General features: G+C 32.8%; 4 protein-coding genes and 1 non-coding gene across 7 annotated transcripts; 3 read left to right on the top strand and 2 right to left on the bottom strand.

The window, feature by feature from the left end:
* On the bottom strand, positions 204 to 1,980 carry LOC105173720 (auxin-responsive protein SAUR50-like). 2 transcript variants are annotated; one of them, XM_011095582.2, is made up of 2 exons: positions 1,811 to 1,980; positions 204 to 942 (listed from the first exon to the last, which is right to left on the bottom strand). In XM_011095582.2, exon 2 carries the CDS (start codon positions 836 to 838, stop codon positions 383 to 385), a length of 456 nt encoding a protein of 151 aa, XP_011093884.1. In that variant the 5' UTR covers positions 839 to 942; positions 1,811 to 1,980; the 3' UTR covers positions 204 to 382. The 2 variants fall into 2 exon arrangements, with proteins under 2 accessions (XP_011093884.1, XP_011093885.1); XM_011095583.2 differs by having other exon boundaries at positions 204 to 936.
* Positions 5,015 to 5,087, top strand: TRNAA-UGC. The gene has a single exon. It is a non-coding gene; the product is annotated as a tRNA-Ala (tRNA).
* LOC105173719 (respiratory burst oxidase homolog protein E-like) lies at positions 6,367 to 12,650 on the top strand. Of its 2 annotated transcripts, none has more exons than XM_020698113.1 (14): positions 6,367 to 7,043; positions 7,131 to 7,290; positions 8,589 to 8,637; positions 9,067 to 9,180; positions 9,567 to 9,962; positions 10,093 to 10,476; positions 10,559 to 10,654; positions 10,848 to 10,963; positions 11,036 to 11,206; positions 11,300 to 11,468; positions 11,557 to 11,739; positions 11,832 to 11,960; positions 12,036 to 12,110; positions 12,212 to 12,650. In XM_020698113.1, exons 1-14 carry the CDS (start codon positions 6,491 to 6,493, stop codon positions 12,239 to 12,241), a joined length of 2,625 nt encoding a protein of 874 aa, XP_020553772.1. In that variant the 5' UTR covers positions 6,367 to 6,490; the 3' UTR covers positions 12,242 to 12,650. The 2 variants fall into 2 exon arrangements, with proteins under 2 accessions (XP_020553772.1, XP_011093882.1); XM_011095580.2 differs by having other exon boundaries at positions 12,036 to 12,114.
* On the top strand, positions 13,434 to 16,507 carry LOC105173718 (peroxiredoxin Q, chloroplastic). Its single transcript, XM_011095579.2, has 4 exons — positions 13,434 to 13,811; positions 14,057 to 14,194; positions 15,256 to 15,345; positions 16,065 to 16,507. The coding sequence occupies exons 1-4, from the start codon at positions 13,614 to 13,616 to the stop codon at positions 16,281 to 16,283; spliced, it is 645 nt and encodes a 214-aa protein (XP_011093881.1). The 5' UTR covers positions 13,434 to 13,613; the 3' UTR covers positions 16,284 to 16,507.
* On the bottom strand, positions 16,620 to 19,833 carry LOC105173835 (probable flavin-containing monooxygenase 1). The gene is made up of 5 exons (XM_011095715.2): positions 19,365 to 19,833; positions 18,606 to 18,846; positions 17,626 to 17,804; positions 17,176 to 17,528; positions 16,620 to 17,100 (listed from the first exon to the last, which is right to left on the bottom strand). Exons 1-5 carry the CDS (start codon positions 19,791 to 19,793, stop codon positions 16,758 to 16,760), a joined length of 1,545 nt encoding a protein of 514 aa, XP_011094017.1. The 5' UTR covers positions 19,794 to 19,833; the 3' UTR covers positions 16,620 to 16,757.

The following is a 27,537-nucleotide window of genomic DNA, read 5'->3' as shown; positions in this document are numbered from 1 at the left end:
CAATTCCCAGATCTATCAAGTTCAGTCAAATTTAAGTAACAGTCCCTTGTAAACAAGAATCGTTTAGCCAATAATTAACTGACGTATATACGATCCTCATAGATAAGATTGCAGAATTTAATAAAAATCAAGGTTCAGTTTTTGCGATGAGATTGTACCGGTCATCATAGACAAAAATGAAAGAAAGATGTTTCTTGGGCTTGATCAGGAATGTGAAAATAAGAGCCTTTTCATTTCCAACTTTCAGTCATTGCGAAGATCACAGCAGGGTAACAATTTCCATTACAATTATCAAATGATCTGTTGGCTACTACATATGCACATATTATGCCTTTAAAGAGAGCAGATATTGCAAGAAAATTGAGAAAAGGGGAAGGCGATTTTAACCTGCATTGCTGTCAGCTTGCTCTTTCTGGTGATTTTCAATGCACTGGATTAGATACTTGAAGGTCTCAGTTTCACATGGGATTGTGAGCCCCCCACTTTGATCGAATCCAAACTCCTCTTCAACCTTTTCTAGGAGCACCTTGAAAAGTGGATCAGTAAGGTAGCTGGTTGGGATGATGAACCTCCGAAGCTCTGGGCCGACATATACAGCAAGGTAACCTCTGGGGACATCATGTGGTGGCTCAGGGCTCTGGCAACTATCCTCATCTGAATCGCAGTAGACATTTGAACTTCTCAGCCGCCTACTAACTGCAGGTGAAATACCTCCACAGGCTCGGCCAGATCGAGGGGCCTTGGGGCCGAGTGTGACATGTTGCCATTTCTGAAGAAGCCCTTTAAGCCTAACAATTTGCCTGATGCCTATCACCCTGCTTCCTCCATTTTCATCCATTGGTCTAAGCTTTACCTCAGGAATGACGAGAATGCCAAACTTTATGTCTAAGGCTGCCGATTCTCTTCGCACGAGTACGTCTCATCAGATCTGCTCCACTACAACTTATAGATCCATAACAAGCGTTCAGATTAAAAATCAGATACTACACTTTGGTCAAAATTTGTGCTCTGACATATATATCCACATTTTATTGCAAGCAGAAAACCAAATGATTACTTCAAAAGAAACAGTTTTGAGTGCTTAGCAAAATCAATACAGAGGTTTGCCATCTATATATATGCTCTATTTGCTGTTGATCAGCATGCTTTGATAATAAATATTCCATGTGAATGCAACTTTGACGATTTGGTAGTGGGCAATTGCCAAAGAGGCCCTCACATGGTGAGAGGTTTTATAAAAACATTACTCATTACATGCAATCACGATTGATAATTACAAGCATCAGGCGGCCATCTCTTTCTTTTTCTGTTTTACGAAGTCAAAAGCAATTAAACAAACATGACCAGACATTTCGTCAAACACCTGATTTTCACGTAATATACACCCATTAGGGCCATAACAGCTCTACATATCCATAATATTTTCATGTTTATGGATGTTCCAACAACCAATCATAAAACTTGCGGGGTTTTACATATATCCTTCTAATCACTTGAACAAACAACCAAAACATGGATAAAAAAAATATAGAACACAAAAACCAGAATTAAAATACAGCGAATAATCCATCTATTCATTGGTGTTAAATTCCTAAAAAAATCTGCAAACAGATTCGGATCGAGCATTCTTCGCAGGATCCACATGCATTATACATATATATATTATATTACTCAAACTTGCATCACTCACGGAACATAACATCCACGTGCAGAAATAGAACCCGATCAAAACACAAACATGCAGAAATTACATAAGACACTCATACATGAAAACCAATAACACCCAACAAATACAAACACAAACACATACCATACAGTGGTGGTGGAGACGCGGCGGCGGAACGGAGGAGACGGCCCGTGCTCAGGAATGAATGATCAGACGAGGAGAAATCATGATGGTCAGTAGTATTAGATCATATCAGGCCCAGCTTCGTCGGAGGAGTGGAGAGAGGGTGTCGGGCCTAAATATGGAAAAGGCTCTTTTTCCTACGTCATGTATTTATTTAATTTATTCTATTTCTGTATATATATATATATATATATATATATATTTCCCCTTAGGGAAAAATTAAAAAAGATAAAATTAAAATGGGTAATATTTAGGTATAATATTAAATGTAATTTTTTAATACCCCTTAAATTTGTTTTCTTCCAACAAAAAACTCATAAAATTCGATGATATTAGTAAAAATATTAAATAAAAATTTAAAGTAAACCCTTTCCTAATTGAATTATTATACATTTATTGTAAGTCGTACAAATATTTTTTGATTAAACTATTCTTGTAAGGATAGAGAAGTATTTACTCACAAATATTAGCATGTAAAGATATATATGAATAATTTGGTCATAAAGAGATTTGGCTGACGTATAATAACTCTGTAATAAGTGATTAATAGAGGAAAAATATAAATTTTTCTTCAATCTTTTTGCTGAATGTAAATGAATTTCATAATCTTTACTAATAAATAAATATATTTATTGAATATAAAAAATATGAAAAATATTAATTATTATTTTTTAAATTATAAAAAAATTATATATAATTACATGAGTGAAATTATCCCTAACATTTATATAAAGGAATGTGTAGAGTTTGGATTGGATTAATAGTCAAAAGAGGGCGGGCTTAGAGTTAGGGGCCCGGCCCGGCCCGCTATTGCTCATATACTCCTGCGTTTTATTGTCGTACCGAATTTCTCGCTGCCTTTCCCCTAACTTCTCGGCCCCAATCTTAATTTCCACATTAAAAAAAAAATGTTTTTTCTCGTTTATTTAATTTATTTTTTAGTAAAAATATTAGTCTAATTATGTGTAATTATTAAAGAAATCGAATTTTTTTAAATAATGTTACTATTCTGATATCGTAACTATTCTTTTTTGGGAAATATTTGGTATTTAATATGCTATTTTACGTTATAGTTCTTTTTAATGGAAAAATCACATAAAAAATACGGAAACGGTGTGGTGTATTTGTGAAATATATTACAGGAAAAACAATTTATTTTAATATTATTATTATGGATGTATATTGTTTTTTACAATTATGCAAAAAAATATTTTCATTGTATCACTATATCTTTTTGTATTTACTTTAATTATTTGACATTTGTTAGAATTACATAATAAATTTTCATTTGAATTGGGATTTACAAAAATTTGAATTATGTGTTTATCTGTTTATTATTGAGAAAAAAGTTGAAAAATATGGATATCTTAGTGGACAAGTTATAATAATTCGATGATTAGTTGTACTAATGCACATGCAGACCAGCAAATCTTATGTCTCTCTATCGTACAATGATTTTAAGTAATTATTTTTTTTTAAGGATAAACACATGATTATATTAATATTTTAATAAATTAAATAGTATTTTAATTTTTCATCAGTATAATTAAAAATAATAAAACAAATCATAATAAATTCGTAAAAAGTAAAAAAATACGTATATGTATGGTAGGATTAGAATTTGTCTATTAAATTTCAATTTAAATCATTAAATTAGGACATTATTGGTATTTTAAGTAATTGTTTATACAAACTATGGTATGCCATACATCATATATATATATATTTATATATCTTTTTAGGTAAGAAATTTAATATTAATTCCCGTTGAAGGTATTGCAATTTCGACACATCTTCACATGTAAAATCAAGTGAATAGCTTCCCCACTTGTATCATATAATTTTAATGATATAAAAGTTTCGGTATTTAAAAATTCAACATTTTTTTACATATAATATATATATATATATGTATATATACTTAAAATTAAGAGTGCATCATTGTGGGCATTATATGTTGAAAAATCGTGAATGATAAATTAAAAATAAATTTAGTTAATAAATTTATATTAATGAGATTAAATCGTAACAAGTGATTGGTTGTAATGTGCAGCGTGAAATGATGGTTGGTGGCGCCCAATCATCCTCCAACCATATCAATCAACCGACATATGTCAAACAACAAAATGGTGTGTCCTTTGGTTGAACTGATGTATCTATTCTAGGTAAAATAATGCTTCCATTCGAATGAAAAATCATTACCTTTTGCAAGCATCTTTTCCATACCAACAAACTTATTCAATAGTAAATGGGCTCGCTATTCACTTTATGTCATCAAATCAAATTCAAAACATCCTTAGCAACAATAAGCATTCCAATGTTACTATTCGAGAGGGTCCAAAATATTAATTTGGTTCGTTATTTTCTAAGTTCATAATACTAGTATTTTAGAATTGTAAATTATTATATTTTGATAGACAAATTACCGTCATCGTTCACGTCATATCAAAGCTATAATTAAAAGATAAAGATAAAAATTTCAATTTTGACCTCGACTACCAACTACATAACTACTCTATATCCTTTAGTTATCACAACATCATATTGTTTTTGGAGTGAACAATTTATGTGGGTGTACATATGATCATCATTCGGCCACCCGCATAATTATAAATCTCCTACTACTTTTGGAAACAACAATTAAATTTCAAGAATTGATTTCAATTATTTTTTCCCAAGTGAAGTTGTCGCATATATTATTTTATAAGTTATATTAATTATAAATAATTAATTAATATCAACAATCATCATTACTGAAACACCAACGTCGATAGAGCCAAAATTCTTCTTGTTCTAAAAAAATTTCCCCCTTTAGAAATTCCAAATCCTTATGTTTTTCTCTTTGCAATTTTCATTTGAATTTTTATTTTATTTTAAGGTCCATCATATTTTATTTGTAGTTGTTTAGGTATTTCACCATCGACTTTTAAGAGTTGTATATATTCCTTTGGCTTCAGTCCAAACCATTGAAATAAAATATTATTGACATAAATTGATTAGATTTTAAGGGGCGTAAATAACTGAAGTTGATTCAACTTATAAAATTTGAAATAAGTAAAGCAAAATATAATAATTCCATAATGCTCCAAGAGATTCATTCGATTTATAGAAACTTTAAGTTAACAAATATCTAAGTAAATCTATCCGAGAGAGGAAGGCTGAACAGGGGATGTAGCTCAAATGGTAGAGCGCTCGCTTTGCATGCGAGAGGCACGGGGTTCGATCCCCCGCATCTCCATTCTTCTCTCCTTTTCCTTCACTGTCCTTAGCTGCCACAGTAAAAGTCAAATATACGCAAACAAACTGGATTAAGAGCTGTTCACTATTCTCCAAAGCTTAAGATTTCCGGCTTTATAGTTTAATAATTCAAATCATATCTTAGTGATTAAATAAAACAAACACTAATCAGATCATATCATTTACTCGGGTTAAATATATTTTATCCCATATTAATGAAAAAGTGCAAAAAATCTCATGTGAAAAAATAAAATTGCAAAATTGCATCATTTTTTAAATTATAGGAATCCTCCTCCACTTGCCCACTCAATTCACTTTTGAAAGACATGGCTCTTTAGTAGCTTATTTCACTTTATATTACAATAATAAAGGAGGCGTGGGTTCGAATTTTTGTGAGAGAGGAGAGAAATCCCCTTTCTTTGCTCTAATTTCCTTCAATTTTTATTTTTGTCCCTCGATAGTAGTTATATTTCCCCAAATAATATTATCAAGCTGGAAAATGCGCCAATTTTCTTTCAACAAAAAAATATTTAGCTGACACGTGCTGGGCACGTGGCTATTGCCGTTAAATAACTAATGAAAAACTGAAAGAGGATGAAAAGTGCTAATTTTTATAAGTTACGGGATTAAAAGTGCTAATTCCATAATAAATGGGTCCAAAAGTTAAATGAGCCTAATTTATGGGATAAAAAATGCTATTTTTCGATAAATAACAACGATCTTATATGAATTTTGACATAATTATGGATACTCAATATTATTTGAAAAATTATTAATATCTACTGATAATTGATAAAATTATATAATTCTTGAAGGATCAGTTTTGTTTTCATTGTATTTTTTGTCTAATGTTTTTTTCAACAGTTGTAAAAAGTTGGAAAAGATGGATAATTTTTTTTTTAAAATCGTCCACTTAGTCCATATCTTTTTAAAAAAATAAAATAAAATTATAATTTATAATATACAAAGGCGTTTTGTCCCGTTCGCCATAAAAAAAAAAGACAGAAACCTACTAAAAAACTAGGCTAGTTATTAATTGGATAACTGTTAAGATGAAGAAAGTATTTATAATTTTTTAAATAACAAAAAAATACTAATTGGTAAATATGTCTAATTTAAGGAGAAAGCAATTAGAATGCATGCTTTATTGCTTGCAACTGAAGCACACTCGATTAATTGTCCTCCTCCAATCCTCATTTGAGTCATTTCAATTCCATTCCTTGTAATTATATAGCTTCCCGTTTATGATCGATCATTCTGGTTTTCGTCTTTTACACTATAGAAACAAAATTAGTTAGCACACCTACTTCCACAATTGAGAACACCGCAGCTGCTACTGCTGATCACTATTTCATCATCGCAATTTTAATTTCCACTATTTTTATTTTCTCTGAGGAAATTGTGATGATGGTGAGAACGTCGTCGTTGGGAAGCTGCAGCACCTGGTATAGCCGGTCGTTTGACTTGCCGGGGGACTCGAGTGAGCCGACCGCGGTTGGAGGTGCAATGCTGCCGATTTTTCTTAATGACTTGAGAAGACACGGTAATGGGGAGGGGAGGGAGTCGGTTGAAGTCGTCACCGTCGATCTTATGGATAATGCTGCCGCAGGATTACCCGCAAACCAGCCCCTGGCAAACGGTTTTCTAGCACGGAGTACGTCAGCGGCGTCGAGGCTCCGAAGGATGTTCTCCTGGCGGTCGACGAGGAAGTCGACTTCGGACGGGGAGGATCAGCACCAGGCGGCCGTTGCAGCCGCTCGTGAGATGATGAGGATGAAGACGAAGATGATGAGGAATAAATCTAGCGCTCAGAGAGCGCTCGGCGGCCTGAGATTCATCAACAAAAGCACCGGCGGCGGATCGGACGCTAACGTGATGTGGAAACAAGTGGAGGCTAGGTTCGATGTATTGGCTAAGGACGGATTGCTCTCCAGACACGATTTCGGCGAATGCATAGGTAAAACTTTACAGATCAATCGTAAAGATACAGATTGAGTTGGATTAATTAATGGGTGGTTAATTTGAAGTGTTGGGAGAATTATAGGGATGGGAGATTCGAAGGAGTTCGCGGTGGGGGTGTTCGACGCGGTGGCAAGGAGGCGGCGGCAGAAGATAGGGGGAATAACGAAGGCGGAGCTGCATGAGTTTTGGCTCCAAATATCTGACCACAGTTTCGACGCCCGTCTCCAGATATTCTTCGACATGTGAGCATGCACTTTCATCTTTCTTTTTCTTTCTTTCTATTTTTGTTCAAGCTCCTAATATTTTATTTATAAAATTTATAAATTTTCTTAAAAAAATTATCAAATATCTTGTAATATTTTATAAAATATTCTAAAAAATTTATAAATTCAGCCAAATATCTTCTTACTCTCGTTAAATTGAACTAAGCCATAATTCAAGTCCGTACACTTGTTGTCCTTGGGATACAAATTCGATTGAATTGAGTCTATTTAGAAATTTTTTTAAAATTGACACCAATTTAGAATTGAAAAATTAAAATCATAGATAAAATTTCTATACAATTTATTACTAACAAAGAGCATATATATTTTTTATGTCTTGTACTTTTTTGACATGTCATTAGTACTTTTTTTAATATTTAATTAATTTTCATTTATTTATCCAACTTCATATTCTTCCAATGTCATTTGGTGGGGTTTTTTATGCATCCTTTTTCTCTCTTTAATATTATATCATTATCTTTTATGTTATTTTTCTTTATCATCACCTCCTTATAAATCTAATTGTAATTTACTATCTCGTGTATATTTTATTAAATAATAAAAATTTCATTTATAGTAATATTAAAGAATTGAGCAAACATGTATAATGTGCCAAAAATTACTAGTAAACATAGAATTAGTTAAGGGTAAATTATATTTTAACGCTTTTAAGGTTAAGTTTATATGTACAAATATTTTATGTTTTTCGTAAAATTACAAATACACATTCTAAGGAGGGTCCAATGTAATTTACCTAATGGGATATCACTTTAGTCCCTAAAAGGGTGTCGTGCACACTGTAATATGTAATTTTGCCAAGAGTAGCGGATATTTATATAATAAAATATGATCTCAGAAGGTATAAATGTTATTTACTTTTAGTTAAAATATAACTCATAATTAGTATTTTCTTTCTTCTTTTTAATGGATCAGTTTATAATTACAATATAAATTTCAATTATCAGTGACGGACATTACTATTACGTAGACACCAACATATTAGTTGAGATGTGAATCTATAACTTCATGGTCCTGAAATCTCAACTTAATTAAACTAATCTTCCTTAACAATTGCACAATTTTAGAAACAGTAGTTAAAAGTGAAAATATGACTGTTTATGTTTTTTTATTCTCATTGAAAATATATTAATTTGACACTATATTTCAAATCTCAGAATTTTGAAAATTAAAATTTAAACAAACTGAGTTCCTTTCATGGATTGCTTAAAATTAAGAATCAATCTTTTATCAAATAATTGAGTTGCTGATATATGCAGGGTGGACAGCAATGGCGACGGAAAAATCACGAGAGATGAAGTGCAAGAGGTAAAGAAATACTAGGTGAAGTTCTCAAAGCAAAACTAACTTTGGGAAAAATTTAAATAAAAAATAAAGTCGGGTTATCCGATCCCATTCAAATTGAAAAATCAGTATTTCTTTAATTTCGGAATAAATTACAATAGATTTTTTAAAAATTTATTATAATCATAATTATGGTCTCATTGTTTTAAAAATTACAAATATGGATATTTATAATTTTTCAAATAACGAGAAAATATTTATAATTATGTCAAATTTCAAAAGTGTGCTGTAATTTACCCTCAATTTTTATGGGATTTAGGGCAATTTTGGAATATTGGTGTCTCGAACTCATCTTCCTATGGAAAAAAAGAAAGAGAAAAGAAAAAAACTCATCTCGGTTATGTTTCACTTGAAAGTTGCTGATCTAGTTGGCGTTTTTGGCTGCTTAAACAGCTAATAATGCTGAGTGCATCGGCGAATAGGTTGTCCCACTTGCAAGAGCGTGCGGAGGAATACGCCTCCTTAATCATGGAAGAACTTGACCCACATCATCTTCACTACATTGAGGTATCATAATTTCCTTGCTAATTCTTGAAATTATTTTGCCGCAACCATGCTTCCAGTAAATGATCAATAGGCATATTCACTATTTTTTTGTTATAATAACGATTGATTGTACCATTCAGTATATCAATATATTTACGAATTTTGAGCAGACAGTCATCTTAAATGTGTCACTCAAAATTAAAATAGAGTCTATCAAGTCGGGTCTGATTTTCTATTTCAAATCATGTTGTATATTCTATTCTAATTAACATATATATGCTATGCGAATAAAGATTAAGTCATATTTTATTTAGGAAAAGATTTTATATATATGTACAATGTAATAGAGGAGGTAATAAAATTTAAACTCGGATGTTTCACACCAAAATATCACTTTTCATTTTCAGTTGTGGCAGTTGGAAGCATTACTTCTTCAGAGAGACAATTACATCAACTACAGCAGAGCTCTGAGTACAAGCAGTATAGGCAGAGGCCAGAATGTAAGCACTACCTTTAACTTTAAGCCCACAAACCTGGTGGAGAATTGGCAAAGAACCTGGATTCCACTGCTGTGGGTTATGGCCATGGCTGGACTTTTCACCTGGAAGTTCCTTCAATACAGGAAAAGGGCAGCATTTCAGGTGATGGGTTATTGCTTGACAACAGCCAAAGGAGCTGCAGAGACGCTCAAACTCAACATGGCTCTCATCCTTCTACCCGTTTGTCGCAATATACTGACATGGCTCAGGTCCACAAAAGCCAGCCTCTTCATTCCTTTAGACGACAATATCAATTTTCACAAGGTGAGACAACTGCAGATGCCGTGTTGAATGACCACTCCATCTAAATTTTTTTTAATATTTAATTTCTCTAACGGTATTACGACCTCCTCCTGACCATTATTCTTGAATGGCTACCTCTCTTCAACTGTAGGTGATTGCATGCGCTATAGCAATTGGGACCATACTCCACGCCGGAAACCATTTAACATGTGATTTTCCACGTATAATCAGATCAACACCACAAGAATTCGCTCTTGTGGCTTCTGACTTCCATGCAGTAAAGCCCACTTATAAAAACCTTCTGACTGGAGTTGTCGGCTTAACTGGGATCGCCATGGTGACATTCATGACAATTGCATACAGCCTAGCAACACAAAGCTTCAGAAAAAATGGGGTAAAGTTGCCAAAACCTTTCAACCGACTAACTGGCTTCAATGCGTTCTGGTATTCTCATCACCTATTTGGTTTAGTATACATATTGCTTCTGATCCATGGAACCTTCTTGCTCCTCGTCCACAAATGGTACCAGAAAACAGTAAGAAATATCCAAAGTTTTTATGCATTGTGCAAGTTCCCTCACAATAAAGACTCAAAAGTTAACTATCATTATGTGACAGACATGGATGTATATATCAGTTCCATTGCTTCTTTACACTGCTGAACGAAGTCTCAGAACTTGCAGGGGTGAACTCTATGCAGTTAAGATTTTGAAGGTACGTAATTGTCTGCAGCATCATACATCTCTTACTGATTCATCTAAAGCATCGCGAGCAATTTCAGTCAATATTTTGTCAAAAGACAAAACAGGTCAAGCATAATCAGATTCATACCTAATAGCATTTAAATTACTAGGCCTTAGCATCGTAGGCCGTCCACCAATTTACAAGTGTGTTATGGACTTCATAGGTTTCTGTACTTCCAGGAGGAGTCTTCAGCCTTATCATGGCAAAGCCAAATGGATTCAAATACAAAAGTGGACAATATGTTTTCCTACAATGTCCAACCATCTCTCCATTTGAATGGTAAGACATATTATTAAAAAAGAAAGCGATAAATACTTCAACCAATTAATACTCGAAACGGGTATTTTCCAGGCATCCATTTTCACTGACTTCAGCACCGGGAGACGACTACCTCAGCGTTCACATCCGTACAGTAGGCGACTGGACGCAAGAACTTAAGCAAGTATTTACTGAAGATAATAGCTCAGCATGTGTTATTGGGCGAGCTAAGTTTGGAGCACTAGGAAATGTTCTCCAAGCAGGGTACTTAAATCAACAAATTTTACACTCTGACTAATACTTGTTTTCATATGATCCTATGGGATTAAGTCTGACAAGAACACTTCACCGGTGCAGTCAGCCTAAACTGCTAGTTGATGGACCCTATGGAGCTCCAGCACAAGACTATCGAAACTATGATGTGTTACTTCTGGTAGGACTTGGTATTGGAGCTACTCCATTCATAAGCATCCTCAAGGATCTCTTGAACAATACAAGACAAGACGACCAATTAGTCGCATACATGGTTGGGTTATTGGTTGCTTAATTACCTTTACTTGCAGCAAAATATTCAGTCCAAGTTTTCCGTTTAACTGCTAATATTGGTGGTTCAGGACTCAAATACAGAAACCAGTAGATCAGATGACAGTTCAAATAGTTTTACCTCTTCATCATCAACTGGAAAGAAGAAATCAGCACGGACAAGGAATGCACACTTCTACTGGGTTACAAGAGAACCTGCATCGTTCGAGTGGTTTAAAGGAGTGATGAATGAAGTGGCAGAGATGGATTGTAAGGTATTGCTAATCCCTCTTAAACAGCACAATTTTTTCAGTATAATAGTCAACCTTTACTGATTCAAAAGTATGGACTTTGTCTATGTTAACAGGGTCAAATTGAGATGCACAATTACCTGACCAGTGTTTATGAAGAGAGTGATGCAAGATCAACTCTCATCACCATAGTCCAAGCTCTAAACCATGCTAAACATGGAGTCGATATTCTATCTGGCACTCGAGTATGCTCTCTGTCCAAATTCTAACTCCGATGATTTCTCTTCACCAGATTCAAGTGATGACATTTTGATTTTCAGGTAAGGACACACTTTGCAAGGCCAAATTGGAGAGATGTGTTCAACAAGGTGGCTGCAAAGCATCCATGTTCCACAGTAGGTAAAACTTTTCCCAGCCTAATTCACCCATCACAAACCAGCAATTCAGCCAATGCCATTTGGTTTTTGTTGACATGAATAGCACATGAAACATGCAGGAGTTTTCTATTGTGGGACGCCCGTCTTAGCAAAGGAGCTAAGGAAACTATCGCAAGAATCGAGTTCCCAAACATCAACGAGGTTCGAATTCCACAAGGAGTACTTCTGATGAACGAAATCAGAACCTAATCAGTCAAGCGGAATTGTCATTGTTCATGTGTAAGACGATACGTCAATTTAGTAAATGTAAATGCAGATATCATGCAGCTAGCTGCACGATACTCATACTACAAAATGGAGATTTCAAAAAGAGAGCAAGATTAGAATTAGGCAGATGGGATGTGGAAAGAGAGAATGCTGCTCAATTTTGCTTTATGTCATTCAATATTAGATCACTCCTTTAAACCATGAGTAGATGGGATTTGAGTAGATGAAGACCGTACTATTGGAATTACTCCTAAATAGAAAATTATATTCCATGCATTCATGGTTGGTGAGGGGTAAAAATGATTTTAGATCCTTCACATTATAGTATGAATAACCCCTTACTATCATTGTGAAAGGGGAGAATTTTGGTAGAGCAATCGAAGAGAAAAGACTAACTGAAGAGAACTTCTAGCTTGTGCAAGAGAATGTGGTGTTTAGATCTAAAGTTACATATTTTTTTCCCATCACAAATACAAAAGATTATTTTGAAAGAGTCCCAGTAATATCTTTTAAGAAATTCATTTTTTTTTCCAAGATTTAATCTCTCAGCTATAACATATTTTTTCAAATATAACTTTATATTATGTCTTCACCAAAATTATTAACATGAAGATAATTCAAACTAGTTGTATGTAACACATTCGATGCATGTCCACAAAAAATTTAAAATATTAAGTATTATTTATTATTTTTTTTTATTGTAGAAAAAATGATGATATGAAAATGATTATGATAAAAAAAATATTTTTAAAGAGAATATTTGGAGTAGGAGAAAGAGAAAAAAATATTAACTAAAAATTAATAACTATTTTAAAAAATAAATTTTTCTAGTTATAGATAGTGGAGAAAAAATATATGAACACTAAACATTAAAATATGTTCATGATTAAAAAATTAATAAACACTAAACATTAAAATATATGAAATTGAAATTTGAACCACCATTGATTATATTTGCTCTTGCAAAGAAATCTTGATACAATGAATGATACAAAAGCAAAAGAAAACCACAGATTACGTTGGTGAAATCTTGTGGTGAATCCCTACCGTCCTAATCAAATGTTCGGTCAGCAATTATCCACATAAGTCATGAAATCCCCTTCTCTTCCCCCTCAAACCTCCTCGTCCACCATATGCTTCTTGTCTTCCTTATCTTTTGACAACCGAAAGTTCTTGAAATCCCAAGTAAAAGAAATAACAAACTCCGTTGAAGGAAGAAGAGAAGCAGCTTTGTTGCATTCTCTTTAGCTACAAATGGCTTCAATTTCTCTCCACTCAAATCACACTCTTCCTTCCTTACTGCATGCTCAAACCCCAAAACCCACATTCCCTCAGAATCTTTCACTGCTCGCAAAGTCTTCCCAATCTCAATTTCATGGCGTCAAGCTCTCCAATTCATCCCATCTCGCAATCCCTTCTTCTGTTTCTGTGAGAAGTTCCATTGTTGCCAAGGTACATTTGCCAAGATTGCTTTTTGTTTTTTATTTTTTGATGTAATGGGTTTTGGCAGCTCAAGAAATTGGTGGGACGCTTTGAAATTTCAGAATTAAACACTCGATTAGCATAATGTGTCACCCTGTTCTTGAATAATGTGTGGATTCTTTTATATTGGTGCTAGTAAAATTGTTCTGCAATACACGTTTTAGGTGATGATGATTCTTGATTCACTGTTTTGGTTGTTTCTGGGATTTTTAAAGGTAACAGAAGGGACTGTGCCACCAGCATTTACATTGAAAGATCAAAATGGGAGGCCTGTGAACCTTTCTAAATTCAAAGGCAAGCCTGTGGTGGTTTATTTCTACCCTGCTGATGAGACCCCTGGTTGCACCAAACAGGTATACTTTTTCCCTGATGTGATTCCTAGTTTCTGGTATGACTAATTTGGAATGTGAAAATTTATTCAAAAAACCAATTTCTTAAGTTTTGATTCATTGATATGTCAAACGAGTTCATTTTCTTTAAGTTTTCTATCTGTCTTTTCTTGTTTAGATTTGTTTTAGATAATAACGAACTACCATAAATTTTGTTTTCAATATAAAAATGAAATGTGATTGAAGCCCAGCTCATGTGAAAGCTTAGTAGAGATGAAAGAAACTTATAGTTACTATCTCATGTACAGTGGTCATCTTTTTTCTAAAACCTAGCATGTGAAGAATTATCATGAACGTTTGCAGTTTGAGTTGTATCTAGGACCTTGGCTTGGTTTAACTCTACTACCAGCTAAATGACTATATAACCTAAAAGCTTTGTTTGTTAGAGAGGAGAAAGACATCTAATACGGAGTGTCTTTGGAACTTATTATTGTTAGGAAATTGCACTATGTATTATGAATGCATGCAGAAACAAAAAGGAAAAAAAACACTGGAATACACAAATTTTAAGTGGTTTCGAGAAAGCTTCTATTCCACGGTAGTTCAGTTATCTTTTACTAGGATAGAACTTTTATGTAATTACAATAGATGTCTACCATCAACTACTTACCGAGGACGCTTGTAAAAATTGTGGAATTACAACTTTGGCGCATAATGTGAATTCTAATCTAGAAATCTGAGGAGTGCTTTACTTAGAAATACATTGTAGACAGTAAAAAAATCTCTTTTTTTTGAGCTAATGAAGACTAATGCTACGTGCATGTTAAGTGGAAAATCCATCTTCATCTTAGATTGGGCAATGGCAACATCAACCTCTGAATCAAATTATATGGCTTGTAGGACAGAGAACATTTGATTTACCTAGTATTTCTAATGACATGGCTGACAAACAAGAAGCTTTAGGGGGACTGTCTTGACATTTGCCTTTATGTAATCAAGTGACATGCAGCATTGAGACAAGCATGATCAAATTGAATTTTTCTGAAAAATACTATGTGCTCCTTAATGTTTCACAATGTTTACAGGCATGTGCCTTCAGGGACTCTTATGAAAAATTCAAGAAAGCAGGAGCTGAGGTTATCGGCATCAGTGGGGACGGTACGGAATCCCACAAGGTACTGGAGATTTACTTTGTTACCTTTGAAGTTCTGTTTCTCTAGTTTGGAACACCTGTCTTTTTGCTTGTTCTCAATATTTGTTCACCTTTGGACTAGAAACTAACGTCTGTTGAATTTTTACAGCACCAAAAATCAGCCTTAATGATTTTGGTTTTATTTGTGATAATATCTGGCTAAATTGTTACTGAAACAATATCATAAACTGAAATCTTGAAATTCTAGAAAATTAAAGTTGGTAAAATCAGTCATAAAAGTTCAATTGGTTGTAATCAATATGCTTAACCATCTTCCTTATCTGGCTGCTTGCTAATTAGTTGTGTGACATGTTTGGTAAATTGTGCAAATTGTGCATTGGTTTCTTATCATACTTAGTTAAATTATGGTTCTTTCACACGAATCTGACATTGGTCAGTGCTTTACAGTTTACATTTTATATTCAAATGAGTGCTTCTTTTTCTGCAAATGGTCATCTAATTTACTTAATCATTAAAATCATGTTTCACTTTCTGTGCCTGTGAATTTATCTCGATTTTGTCGATTAGGTCTAGCTTAAAGATTAATACTCAACTTAACTCTGGATCATTCGTTTCTACTCTACCAGCTCCTCTCAATTTCCAACTCGGAAGAAAAAATAAAAAAGCATTTCAATTTATTATAACATGTTTGATGCATACAAAAACTTGTGAAATTGACTGGAAGAGCTTCTATTTATGTAGGCCTTTGCTCAAAAGTATAAACTTCCATTTACGCTGCTTAGTGATGAGGGTAACAAGGTTAGAAAAGAGTGGGGCGTCCCATCAGACCTATTTGGTGCATTACCCGGAAGGCAGACTTATGTTCTCGACAAGAATGGCGTTTGTCGACTTGTATACAACAATCAGTTCCAACCCGAAAAGCATATCGATGAAACCTTGAAGTTTCTCAAGAGTGTTTGAAAGCGACCTGTATCTAACTTCCACATTTGCTTTTTATCCCCATACCGTGGAATTTATACTTCCAAGTGAATATGTTTCATAGAGAATATGCTCTAGCACCATTACAGTTGTTAGCTAAGGATTAAACTTCCATTTCAGAGATCATGAAAACGGGATGGATGGCTTTCGCTGTACGTAGTTGCTTAAATATTTTTCTGATATGCAAGTGTTAATTATTAGCCTTATACCCTTTCTAATTTTAGTTCTGTCTTGTGGAAGTCTGCCTCGGATGCTTCCTGCTGCAGGTGTTCATCAGACAACATCGAACTATAGGAATATTTTATTTCATTCAAACAAGTTTACATATTATCTGACCACTCCATGTTGGTGTATATGGACTGCACTATTACTTATTTCATGATGAAAGGAATAAATCAAACAAAAAATATAGTTAGAATATAGGCAAAAAGCTGGTATAGTTGCCAGGATAATGGCTTATTTTTCCTCTTCATAGTCTTGGCTATTGTATGGGCTAAAAGCTTCAGCAATCCAGCTCTTCTTCCTCCATGAACTCCACCCCATCTCCTTACATATCTCATCACTGTGGTTGATGCTGAAAGTCGAAATACAGCTTCTTTTGTAAAATCTGGTCGTCCGCCTCATGATCTCCATCTCCTTCATTGTTTGCTCAAGCATTTTATCCACACTTGGGAGCCTGAATTGATTGTCTACCAGTCGGGACAACCATTTGCAACGTATCTCGGCTGTGTGAAGATTGGAAACACTCTCGATGTAACCAACAAACGCCATGTTAGGAATCAGCGGATTGATTGTTCCCCTGCCATATAACAATCAGAACTACTCATTCACTACCAAAACTTGCCATCTAAACCTTTTACACTGCAAAAAATACCTGTATAAGGGCATCATGCCAGAAGGGAATTCAAGCAGACTGCGAAAGGGGTCTGGAATTATAGCTTTCAGCTTCTGTTTGCCGTCAAAACCAGTTGCAAGAACCACAACATCAGCATCCAATCTGCTTCCATCTTCAAACTGAACTCCTCCTTCCCAAAACCACCACTTTGAAGTTGATCTTTTGATGGCAATCTTTCCCTTGTCAGCCTCAGAGAAGAAGTTTTCAGGCAAGATTGCCATTTGACACGAGGCATAGTCTTCCTCAAAAGGGTGGTCAGGTTTCAGACCATACTTCTCCAATGGAAGCTTCCAAGTTAAATAGGATTCAATAATCTTTGACACCGCGCTTCTCTGGACATTATAACCAAAACTACTGATGAGCAAGAAACACTTGACACATTAAACTCTTACATTAAAAGATGTATATTTCTAGGTGTAAATTAGTTACCATTGGAGAGAGCATGTGGCACAGGAGGGTTCGGAGAAAGCCCTGATTTGGTCGTTCGTGTAGGTACTGGGAAGCCCTGGTGGAATAGAACATGTAAAACGGCAAACCCCAGACCGAGTAATGTGGGACAGTCCAGTGTAAGGTCCTTACAACCATAGTGCAGGCTTCGCCCTCCGGTCCTATGAGTCATAAATAACATGACAAGTACAATTGTTTCAGCATGCAGTGATCAAACTATGAAAATTAACGTTTAAGAAAGTTGTTCAAAGTCAATTTCAACTAAAAAATCAGTCTGAATCTTCTATTGAAATTTTTATGTCAAGGCATTCATATGTAGCACCCGGTTTAGTTGATCATGTTGCAAGAAAATTCAGTGTGCTAGTCCATGCATGCAAGAGTGAATTGATAATCTTCTCAAATCAACTCTCTCTCTCTCTCTTTCTCTCTCTACACACACACACACACTCACACTCACATATATGCTATAGAGAGTGCACTTGCATTTAATTAATGATAATGTGACACAAATCAAAAATTAATTGTTAAGATATCATCAGCAACTGAATTAAAATAGAATGGGAAAAACATCACGCATTTTCATGTGAAATGTCAAACCAACCAAAAAAGGAAAAAAACACAATCAAATATCAGAAAGAGCAGTGGTTGATCAATACACTTGACCAGAAATGGAAAAGCTGACTGATCTGTCAACCACGCTATCAAGAACACAAGCACGCATGCAGGGTTTAAGGCTAAAAAGTTTTAAATTCTTAGAATTCTTGTCTTTTTATTACACAATTGACTTTGAAGTCATACAATACCAAGTCCAAAGTTTATGTTCACATCTTCTTAAAAAATTCATGCATCAACCAACACACACTGACACACAGATATGGAAGTTTCTGCTCATGTTTCGATCGATTGATAGCTATATATAATTGATATTAATGTAATATTATATATATAAATATATATATTACCTTGGTTTGCTTCTGCACATTCAACTGCCAAATCAATAGCAGATTTCTTGTAGCCAAATATGACAACCTTCTTGCCCTTAAGCAACTGAGTTGACTCCTCCTCGTTGAGTTTGCAGTAGTCAATGGTGTGCACAACCTTTCCTTTAAATATTTCAGGCCCTTTGTTTTGTGGGAATTTGGGTATTGCCGGAATGTCGCCGTATTTTCCAGTGCATATCACCACAAACTCGAACGCGTACCACTTCAACACAAAATTATGTATATACAGAAATATTGTCAGCATAATTAATAATTATAATGCATAAAAATTTACACTAATTATTCGTAATTTGATCTCGTAAACTCACTACAGCCCATAAAAATTTGAAGATTAACTGTGTAAAATCTTGATAATTAATATTGTCTGATGTTGTATTAATTGACCATCTTAAAATAATATAACAAAGAATTTTACATGCATGCATTTCCTTTAATTACACATATATATATATCCACCACTCTTATAGATTTTTATCAATTTACGTACATCTTGTATTGCAAAATTAGTATTTTGCATTTCATATATATTTACGTATATGTCCAAAACCCAAGTTGTATAGTTGGGACCAGATTTATGTTTGACGTCTATATATGTTAGGTGCAATATGATCAAATGCATGCTATATTATAAACTCATGTTATCCGTTCCATGATCGCCAAAACCTGAAACTTTCAAAGAAACTGAAAATAAACAATACATGAAAATTACTGAGGAAGAACCTGTATGGTTTCGGATTGGGTGGTCTGAACTCCGACTTCCCAGACAGGCCGGTCAGGGAGCAAGCTCCCATATTCAGCACGGGCCGCGCTTTCAGAATCGCCAATGTAACGAATTTCGACCACTTTAGAATTGAACTTGACAAACTTGAGGACATCAAAATAGGTAGCATAAGAGTACAAATAATCCAGTATTTCTTGGTAAGAAGGGAAACTAGTGTTGTCCCTCTGAGTCCACGGAAAATCCGAGAACTCATAGTCACATCGAGGGGTCTGCAGTTTGGTAGACCTGTAAGAACAGTGCTTCCAAACCCCTCCAATGGAGTCAGTGGCCTCAAACACCACCGGCTCGAATTTCGACAGCTGCTTCGCTGCCGCTATGCCGCTAATGCCGCCACCGATTATGCCAATTTTCTTGGACTGAACAGCCATTATAATTCCTCAAAATTTCTGTGTGTAAGAAAAAACTATGTATGTGATGAATGAGGGTTTTGTTGATGGATTTTGAGCGTGGAGGGTTTGATGTATTTATAGGCAAAAAAATTGTGAAGTTGCATGGGAAATTAGAAGGGGGGATGGGGCCATGTTAGTTCCACGTGAAATGGACTATGATGGCAGCGGGAAAAGAATGGAATTCGTCTGAAGAAATTTTAGGTAACCTTTTTTTCCTTGATTTTTTTTTGGGATGCAGGTTGGACTATTTTAGATATATGCATAATTCTATGAATTATTGGTGACCATGTTCCCTGTTTTTAGTTACCTATATATTTATATTCACTCATTTCTTAGGAAATTGATTATACGTTTGCACATTAATTTTATGGAATTAGTTATAAGTGTGAACGAAGACTTTGTTTCATCTTAATTTCTATATATATATAATGATAGTTTTATATATATAGAATAAAATAGTTTGGATAACTATATATATATATATATTGATAGTTCTATGTAAATGTAAAATATAAGAAATTCGGATTGTTAAAGCAATGGAAGAAATATAACTTTTAATTATGACTATTTATTGTGATCATAAATATAAAATTATATGGTGGATACAAATTAACCACAATTGTGTATAGTCATATATACTTTATGTGAGTGAAACTAAAATATTCGCTACAACTAAGAACTGTAGTAAATATTTATACCATAACTAATGTTAAGTGATCGTGGTCGAAATTTAAGTTTTTATATTGATTTTATCTTATAATAATAAATAGTATTGGTTTATAATAATTTTTAAATTGTAGTTAATTATTTATAATATAGAAAATAAATAAAAAAATTTGTAGTGAGGGTGGTGGTTGAAATTTTGTTCATTTATAGTAAGCTTCATATGCGGATTAGATTTTCTATTTTCAGATTATATTGTACTTTCTAATTTAATATATATATATACATATTAGGTATATAAAAATGACATTATCCATTTTATTTTAAAAGAATACAAGATTTTATACATGTACGATGTATATGTTAAAAATAACACAGAAAATACAGTAATATTTGAAATAGAAACTTCGCCTTCATATGGTTAACAATTTGAAAATTAGTATCCTCCAATATGGAACAATAATTTGAATGTATTATGGTGGCGGCCTTTCTTTCTTTCTTTCTTTCTTTTTTTTTTCTTAATAAACAGAATCAATAATTACATTATTACATCAACGTTTGAATAAATTGAACAAGTAATATGTCAATTCAATAATTAATTATTACAGTTAAAAGTTAATAAATCATGACAGATAATATTTATTATGGTTGCGGTTGCTAGCCGTTATTTTTGGAAGCAATGAACAAAATATTTGCTACAGTTAAAAACTGTGGCAAATAAAAGTTTGAAGCTATAGCTTGGGTCTCACCGAATGTGTGAGTATTTTTATCTCACTTTATACGAATTTATCGCAATTTATTTTTTTTTCCAAAAGAAATAAAACTTGTGGCAAATATTTTAGCCATAGGTACAACAATGACAAATGTTGATTCATTGCAGTTAATATTTAAGTTTTCGTGTTGATTTTGTCTGAACGTAATAGGTAGTATTGATTTATTATGATTTTTAACACATATATAATAATCAATTCTTTTGTAAGAAGTGATATATCTAGCCAGAAAATTTACACATATTCATTAAGAAAAATTAAAAATAAACATGGTCTAGACATGATTTCATTTCTAAAATTAACCCCAAATTACTCTATAATTTTATTTATAATTATGGCGCACACACACACACACACACACGAAAGAGAAGAAGAAAAGTAGAGCCCAACACACACACACACACACACATACACACAGAGATGAAGCTTTCATTCTCATGGTTGGAGAAAGTTTGGCCTTAGTTGTAGTGATGCAGCCCATATGGGAAATGATGATGTGGAAAACGAAACATCCCAGAAAATTACATCTCATTCACAAGAAATAGCTAATTATGCCATTCACAGATTAATTATTTTTATTTTAAGAAAATAAAAGAGTATATTGTACATAATAATAAATTAATCATGTATATATATGTCCCAGTATATGTGTTTAGCATTGACGGTGTTGATTTCAAGATTTTCTCTCTTAACAAAACCCCATATGCACCACTTTTTCTGCAACTTCCTCTCTATTATATATTGTTATAGATTTAATTAAATATTAATTTCTACCAAATGAATATGATTAATCAATATACCTACTCATATAACTTGAGTTATATATAAATATATCAAGGCAGTCATAATGAAATTGATTAAATCAAATAATATAAAGCTTCCTATCCTACAGGGACAACCCAATGGTTCGAATCTTGGGTGTGTGAATAAAAAATAAAAAATAATATATAGCTTCTTAAAAACATCAGAGCAAAACACGATAAATTATGGTAAATAACTCGAGGGCACTTGTAAAAACTTAGGGTCAATTACAACGACTCTCCTGAAATTTGTTATAGTTATAAAATATATTTTCATTATTTAAAAAGTTATAAATACCTATTCCTAAAATTTGCGATCGTTTAACAAATATCCCTTACATTTTACTCTTTTCAATCAGTTTTTTTTCCTCAAATTTTCCCACTAAATTGTTTATTATTTATGTGTTTTCTATGTATATATACGCGTACGCATCCACGCGTATATATATGCAGCAAAAACAACTTAGAACCTTTTTCCATGAATTTATGATGAAACTGCAAACACAATAATGTGCATTGAGTTGCTTGATTCTGTAGAGATTTGACCCAAGACTTTCAATCTAAACACTTTGACTTGTAGCCCTGAGTCAAACCACTGTTCAAATCTCTGAAAGTTTACGAAGTCAACGCACCAAAATTTAGGTTAATTAGACTTCAAACTAGTGCACAGTACATACATATTTGAATATGCGATGCTTGAGACTGAAATTAATTCACAGATGTAATAAAAAAAACAAAAAAAGACTAATTAATATATAGCTAGCCAGGTAGCCCTTAGAATTTATATTAATTAATTAAAGTCTTAATTAAGCATCTATATTATTTTTATTACAGGAGTAAATTAAGTTTAATGTTCCAGTTTTTATATATATGCATGATATATATTAAGTTGTATATGAATGAAGTCATTAGCTTGTCCCACCAAGTTGTTGAACTTATTATATATATATATATATATCAACTTTAATTTAATTAATTCATGTATGAGATTAATTAATTTTGACCAGACAACATTTCAAAAAATTAAACTTTAATAGTGGTCATGCACATACATAGAACTGCCTTAGCTAGCTAGATTCTTGATAGGGCTAATAACATAACATGACAAGTTTAGTTGTCACTTATATATTGTAATAATTAAGACCAAACCTATCTTAGAAAAATATATTTGTAGGGAGAAAGAGATGAAAAAAGAAAAAATATATATTATTATAAATAATAAATTTATACATAGTAAATAATATATATAAGATAATATTTTATTATTTAAGAATTATGTACATATACAAAAGGGGCGCGTGCACTATACTACTGATCATAAGAGGTATTTTGCTTCATCTTTAAAATATAAGGGGCTAATTTGTTGATTTCTTTTTACGGATTTTTGTAAATTTTCCATATCATAACAAGTACAACATCACATTAATCATGGTCAAGGTATGTAGCTACAAAGTTAGGGAAATCTCATTTTTTATCTCATATATTTAGTTCGTGTCTAATTTTGGTTCCAATCATTACGAAAATCTCACTTTAATAAGGAGATTATCTTATATTTTATCTCATTTTTAATCTGACCATTAAATTATTGACGGAAAAATCCGTTAAGTGACCGTTGAAAAGACATGTTCCTCTCACATGTGTATTTGGGGAGAAATAATTAATTATCTTCACACAAAAGACTGGGAAAATTAGAAATTCGTGCTCCTCCCACCATTTTGCCTCTTTCAAAAATGCGAGAAAATGAGCTTCCAAATCAAAAAATATGGGGTTAAAAGTAATTTGACTTCTCCAAATCAACTCTCATGTGTTATTAAGAAAGCATGTTTGAGAATCTTATGGACAAATTCAAATTCGTAAAGAAAGTTTGATCTGTAATAATACTGCAAGTAGGTGTGGATTTTTTAAAGTGGGTGTGTCCCTTCTCCTTTCTTTGGTTATTTACAATTGAGAGGGGAGGTTAGACGGGGAAAAAGAAAGGGCTCAAATGGGGTTTTTTCAAGAGCCATTTCAAAGGGAAAATTGGGGAAGAAAATTAGGGTTGGAGGCTATTTTAAATTTTTCCCAAAGACGCAGTATGTGAGAGGCACGTGCCTCTTCAATGATCATTTATCGAATTCAGTCAATATAATTAAAAAAACGTGACTAAAAATGAGACAAATTGTAAAATAATATTCTTGAAGTGAAATTTTCACAATAATTAGGCCCAAAATTAAATAGGACCTAACATATGAGATGGATCAGGAATATGATTTTCCTTAAGAAGTTGAGACAAAAATTGTAAAACAAGAAGAAATCCAATCACAGCTTGAATAGTCGGATGGAATGTGGAAGCAAGAAACATTGGACAAAGACTCGTGTCTTTAATTTTCTTGGCTGTCGGGTCACAATCATGTTAGTTACAACTTACAAGTGTGGTTAACAACATTCCACGCTGTGACAGTGAGAGATTGAGAAATGGACAAGATAAAATATTAGCAGCTAGATTAAATGGAGAAATTTGAATATTGATGATAATACACCAGCTGCCAAATGATCAGGTGGAGTGGGGAGCAGTCAGCCTGATCCCTTTGACGGGTTGTTGAGAATTGGTAAAAAAATAAACACCAGAAAAATAAAAAAAAATAAAAATAGGTTTTGTTTCGACCAAATTTAACCTGGAAATTAAAGGGGGGTGTCTGATTTCAACACTGGCTAGCTTCCTGTCCGGATTTCAACTCATTATTTACTGGTAGTGGTAGTGAAAATTGTCAATGGATTGGACTTGGTCGATCTACCCACTTATAATATTGTCCGAATCCAATTGTCAAACCCTACTACGGGTATATATATATATCATGACTTTGATTTTGATCATTGAAGCTTCTTTGATTAATTATCTGATTAAGTTTTCATCCAGGACTTTGGCTCAAAATGATTTCTAATGATGAATGGTTTTCGATATAACTGCTTCACAACCCCATTTGTATTATATATATCCATTTAGATGGCATGTAACTAAAAATCTTTGTCGGCGTCAAATTCATTTGCGTTATTGAAAGAGGAATTATTTAAAGGTTTTGTGAATTTAATAAATGCATCCTGTTTTTTATTAATTACGAAACATGTTAAGATTGGGGCATTTTACATTTAGGACGTAAACATGATCAATTGAATCCGGGTATATATATACTCATGGTAACCATCCGATCATTAACGAAAAAACGATTCACATGAAATCAGAATGTTTATAAATACGTGAAATCGTATATTTCGTACAACTCTCTATGTCTCAAGTACGACTTTTGCTGCCTTACATTCTTTTACAACCTTCATATCCCTCCACTTATAACCTTGCCGACTTAAATATTTGAAAGACTATAATTAGGGTCTTTCAGGTGTAGTTCTTATAATTTCTTATCATGCAGGTTACGTTTCAAGATTCCAAACTTATCTAAGCATATTTGAATCTTTTTCTATCTGAACCAGTGAACTTACTAAATTCGGACAAGCACCACATAATAAATTTACTTTTTTTAAATTTATGTACATTACAAGTATATTTTACTGTAACGTGAGCACCAACCATAGTCCTACCTACTTAACTTGAGTTAAATTTTTTCTAAAGTGATTGAGATTGATCAATTTCATTTAAATGAATACCAATAGAATAATTATATATATATATATATGTTATACTTTACTTATTATGCGATTAATGAATATTTATTCATCAAATTGAGACGATTAGACCCCAACAAATAATATAATAAGTGACTTTATTCCTTGCTAAGTAAATAAGTGAATTATACATATTTGCTCTCGTAGTAGATGTACAGTTAAAAAAATAATCAATTATCATCCTATTATTACATTCTTAATTAAGCAAATACGTAGAAATTATGGTTGGACAAAAGAATTCCATAATGAAACAAGATGGATTGTAAGTACTATAAAATGTCTCATTCGCCAGCCCATCTAATTTTCCAATAGTGATCTGAGTTGTCATAATCCAAAATCCTTGGAAATGAAATTATTAGACAAGGAGAGCTTTTGGCCTAACATCTCCTTCTACCAAAATCCTTCTGGTCAGCCACTGTGGAGACAACACCCTCCACCTCTACTTACTTCCCATAATTCTGTCCACGACTATATGTAAGTCGGTATACGAAAAAAATATATATAAGTATTAAAATATTACATAATAATATTTAGATTATCAGTGTGTATTTAAATAATATAGGACAAGCTTATTATTTATTACATGTTATTGTTAACAATTAATAATATACTAGCTATCGTGGTATGTCGGTTCTATGTATATGATAAATAATTTTTTATATTTTAAAAATATATTGTAAATAAGAGTAAAATATATAAATTAATATATTAAAATTTTAAAAAAAAGGAAGAAAGAAAGAAAAAAATTAATTTATCAATTAATATAAATTTTAAAAAGTTTAATAAGTTAGTTATCTTATCAATTGAAGGACATTTATGACATCACAAATATTAGTGTAACGATAATGTTAACCGCCATTTGTGAGTATAGATAATATTTTTCTTTTATATTAGCATAGATTATAAATATAGTGATAGGAATCTAACAAGAAGGCTTATAAAAAGAGAGGGAAATAAAAAAAAAACAAAAAAAAAACAAAAACTAAGATCTTTGTGAAATTTCCAAACAGGGCAGAGATCCATCCACTTTACGCGTCGGCTCGTCGGAACCACAACCATTGATTACTTCAAACCTGAAATCCATCTACTTTTACCCGTCGGCTACCTGAAATCACAATCGTCGATCACTTCACACCTGGAAGGATCTGCATATGTATGGACATATGACTATATAAACACTCTAAATACTTCACATCTTTCGCTTTGATCTTGTACCTAACAAATTTAAGCATTAAAGGCTTTAATTTAGAATCTTTTAACAAACTTAACAATCTGTTTCTTTTTTCAAATTCCAAGCATCTCTAAATCGATTGCCATTAAAATTATTACAACTCCCGACCTCGGACTAGTGAAGTGATAGTACAAATATCATTATTAATTATTATAATAATGTTTATTAAATTTTATTATACATAGATCACTAACTATAAATATGATGAACAAGGTATGACTTTATTATCTCATCACTAATTCTTAACGGTGCTAATTTATACAATACTTTTGTTATTATTTAAATGTCTAAAACCTACTATCGTAACCAAAAAAAAGTGTCATTAAATATATAAAAAGTTACTATAATTTTTTATATTTCCAATTGCAGTGCGTTAGGCAAGTGCATGAATTTCCGAGAAGTGGAGTACCTTATCAGTTTCACTATGGTCCTTTTCACTATTTATCACTATTACCAGCTGTTCCACCAAATCTGGAGTGTGATATATTACAATACAATTTTCCTTTTACATTATATATATATATATATATATGTGCGCGCTTTTTCAGATCACTATTACTTTTATTTTACTTTTATTTATGAAATAAAATTTTCTCTTAAGA

This window comes from Sesamum indicum, linkage group LG11 (assembly GCF_000512975.1).
Source record: "Sesamum indicum cultivar Zhongzhi No. 13 linkage group LG11, S_indicum_v1.0, whole genome shotgun sequence".
NCBI lineage: Eukaryota > Viridiplantae > Streptophyta > Magnoliopsida > Lamiales > Pedaliaceae > Sesamum > Sesamum indicum.
The sequence above is the reverse complement of the archived record's forward strand: the minus strand, read 5'-3'. Positions and strand labels throughout refer to the sequence as shown.

Excerpts from the sequence above, each read along its gene's own strand:
- LOC105173835 (XM_011095715.2), bottom strand. The coding sequence starts at position 19,793 with ATGGCTGTTCAGTCCAAGAAAATTGGCATAATCGGTGGCGGCATTAGC. Across the intron at positions 18,847-19,364 it reads CCCAATCCGAAACCATACAG|TGGTACGCGTTCGAGTTTGT; the intron begins GTTCTTCCTCAG and ends TTTGTGTTGAAG. Across the intron at positions 17,101-17,175 it reads GGCATGATGCCCTTATACAG|GGGAACAATCAATCCGCTGA; the intron begins GTATTTTTTGCA and ends GTTATATGGCAG.
- LOC105173720 (XM_011095582.2), bottom strand. The coding sequence starts at position 838 with ATGGATGAAAATGGAGGAAGCAGGGTGATAGGCATCAGGCAAATTGTT.
- LOC105173719 (XM_011095580.2), top strand. The coding sequence starts at position 6,491 with ATGATGGTGAGAACGTCGTCGTTGGGAAGCTGCAGCACCTGGTATAGC. Across the intron at positions 7,044-7,130 it reads CGATTTCGGCGAATGCATAG|GGATGGGAGATTCGAAGGAG; the intron begins GTAAAACTTTAC and ends GGAGAATTATAG. Across the intron at positions 7,291-8,588 it reads CTCCAGATATTCTTCGACAT|GGTGGACAGCAATGGCGACG; the intron begins GTGAGCATGCAC and ends TGATATATGCAG.
- LOC105173718 (XM_011095579.2), top strand. The coding sequence starts at position 13,614 with ATGGCTTCAATTTCTCTCCACTCAAATCACACTCTTCCTTCCTTACTG. Across the intron at positions 14,195-15,255 it reads CCCCTGGTTGCACCAAACAG|GCATGTGCCTTCAGGGACTC; the intron begins GTATACTTTTTC and ends CAATGTTTACAG. Across the intron at positions 15,346-16,064 it reads ACGGTACGGAATCCCACAAG|GCCTTTGCTCAAAAGTATAA; the intron begins GTACTGGAGATT and ends CTATTTATGTAG.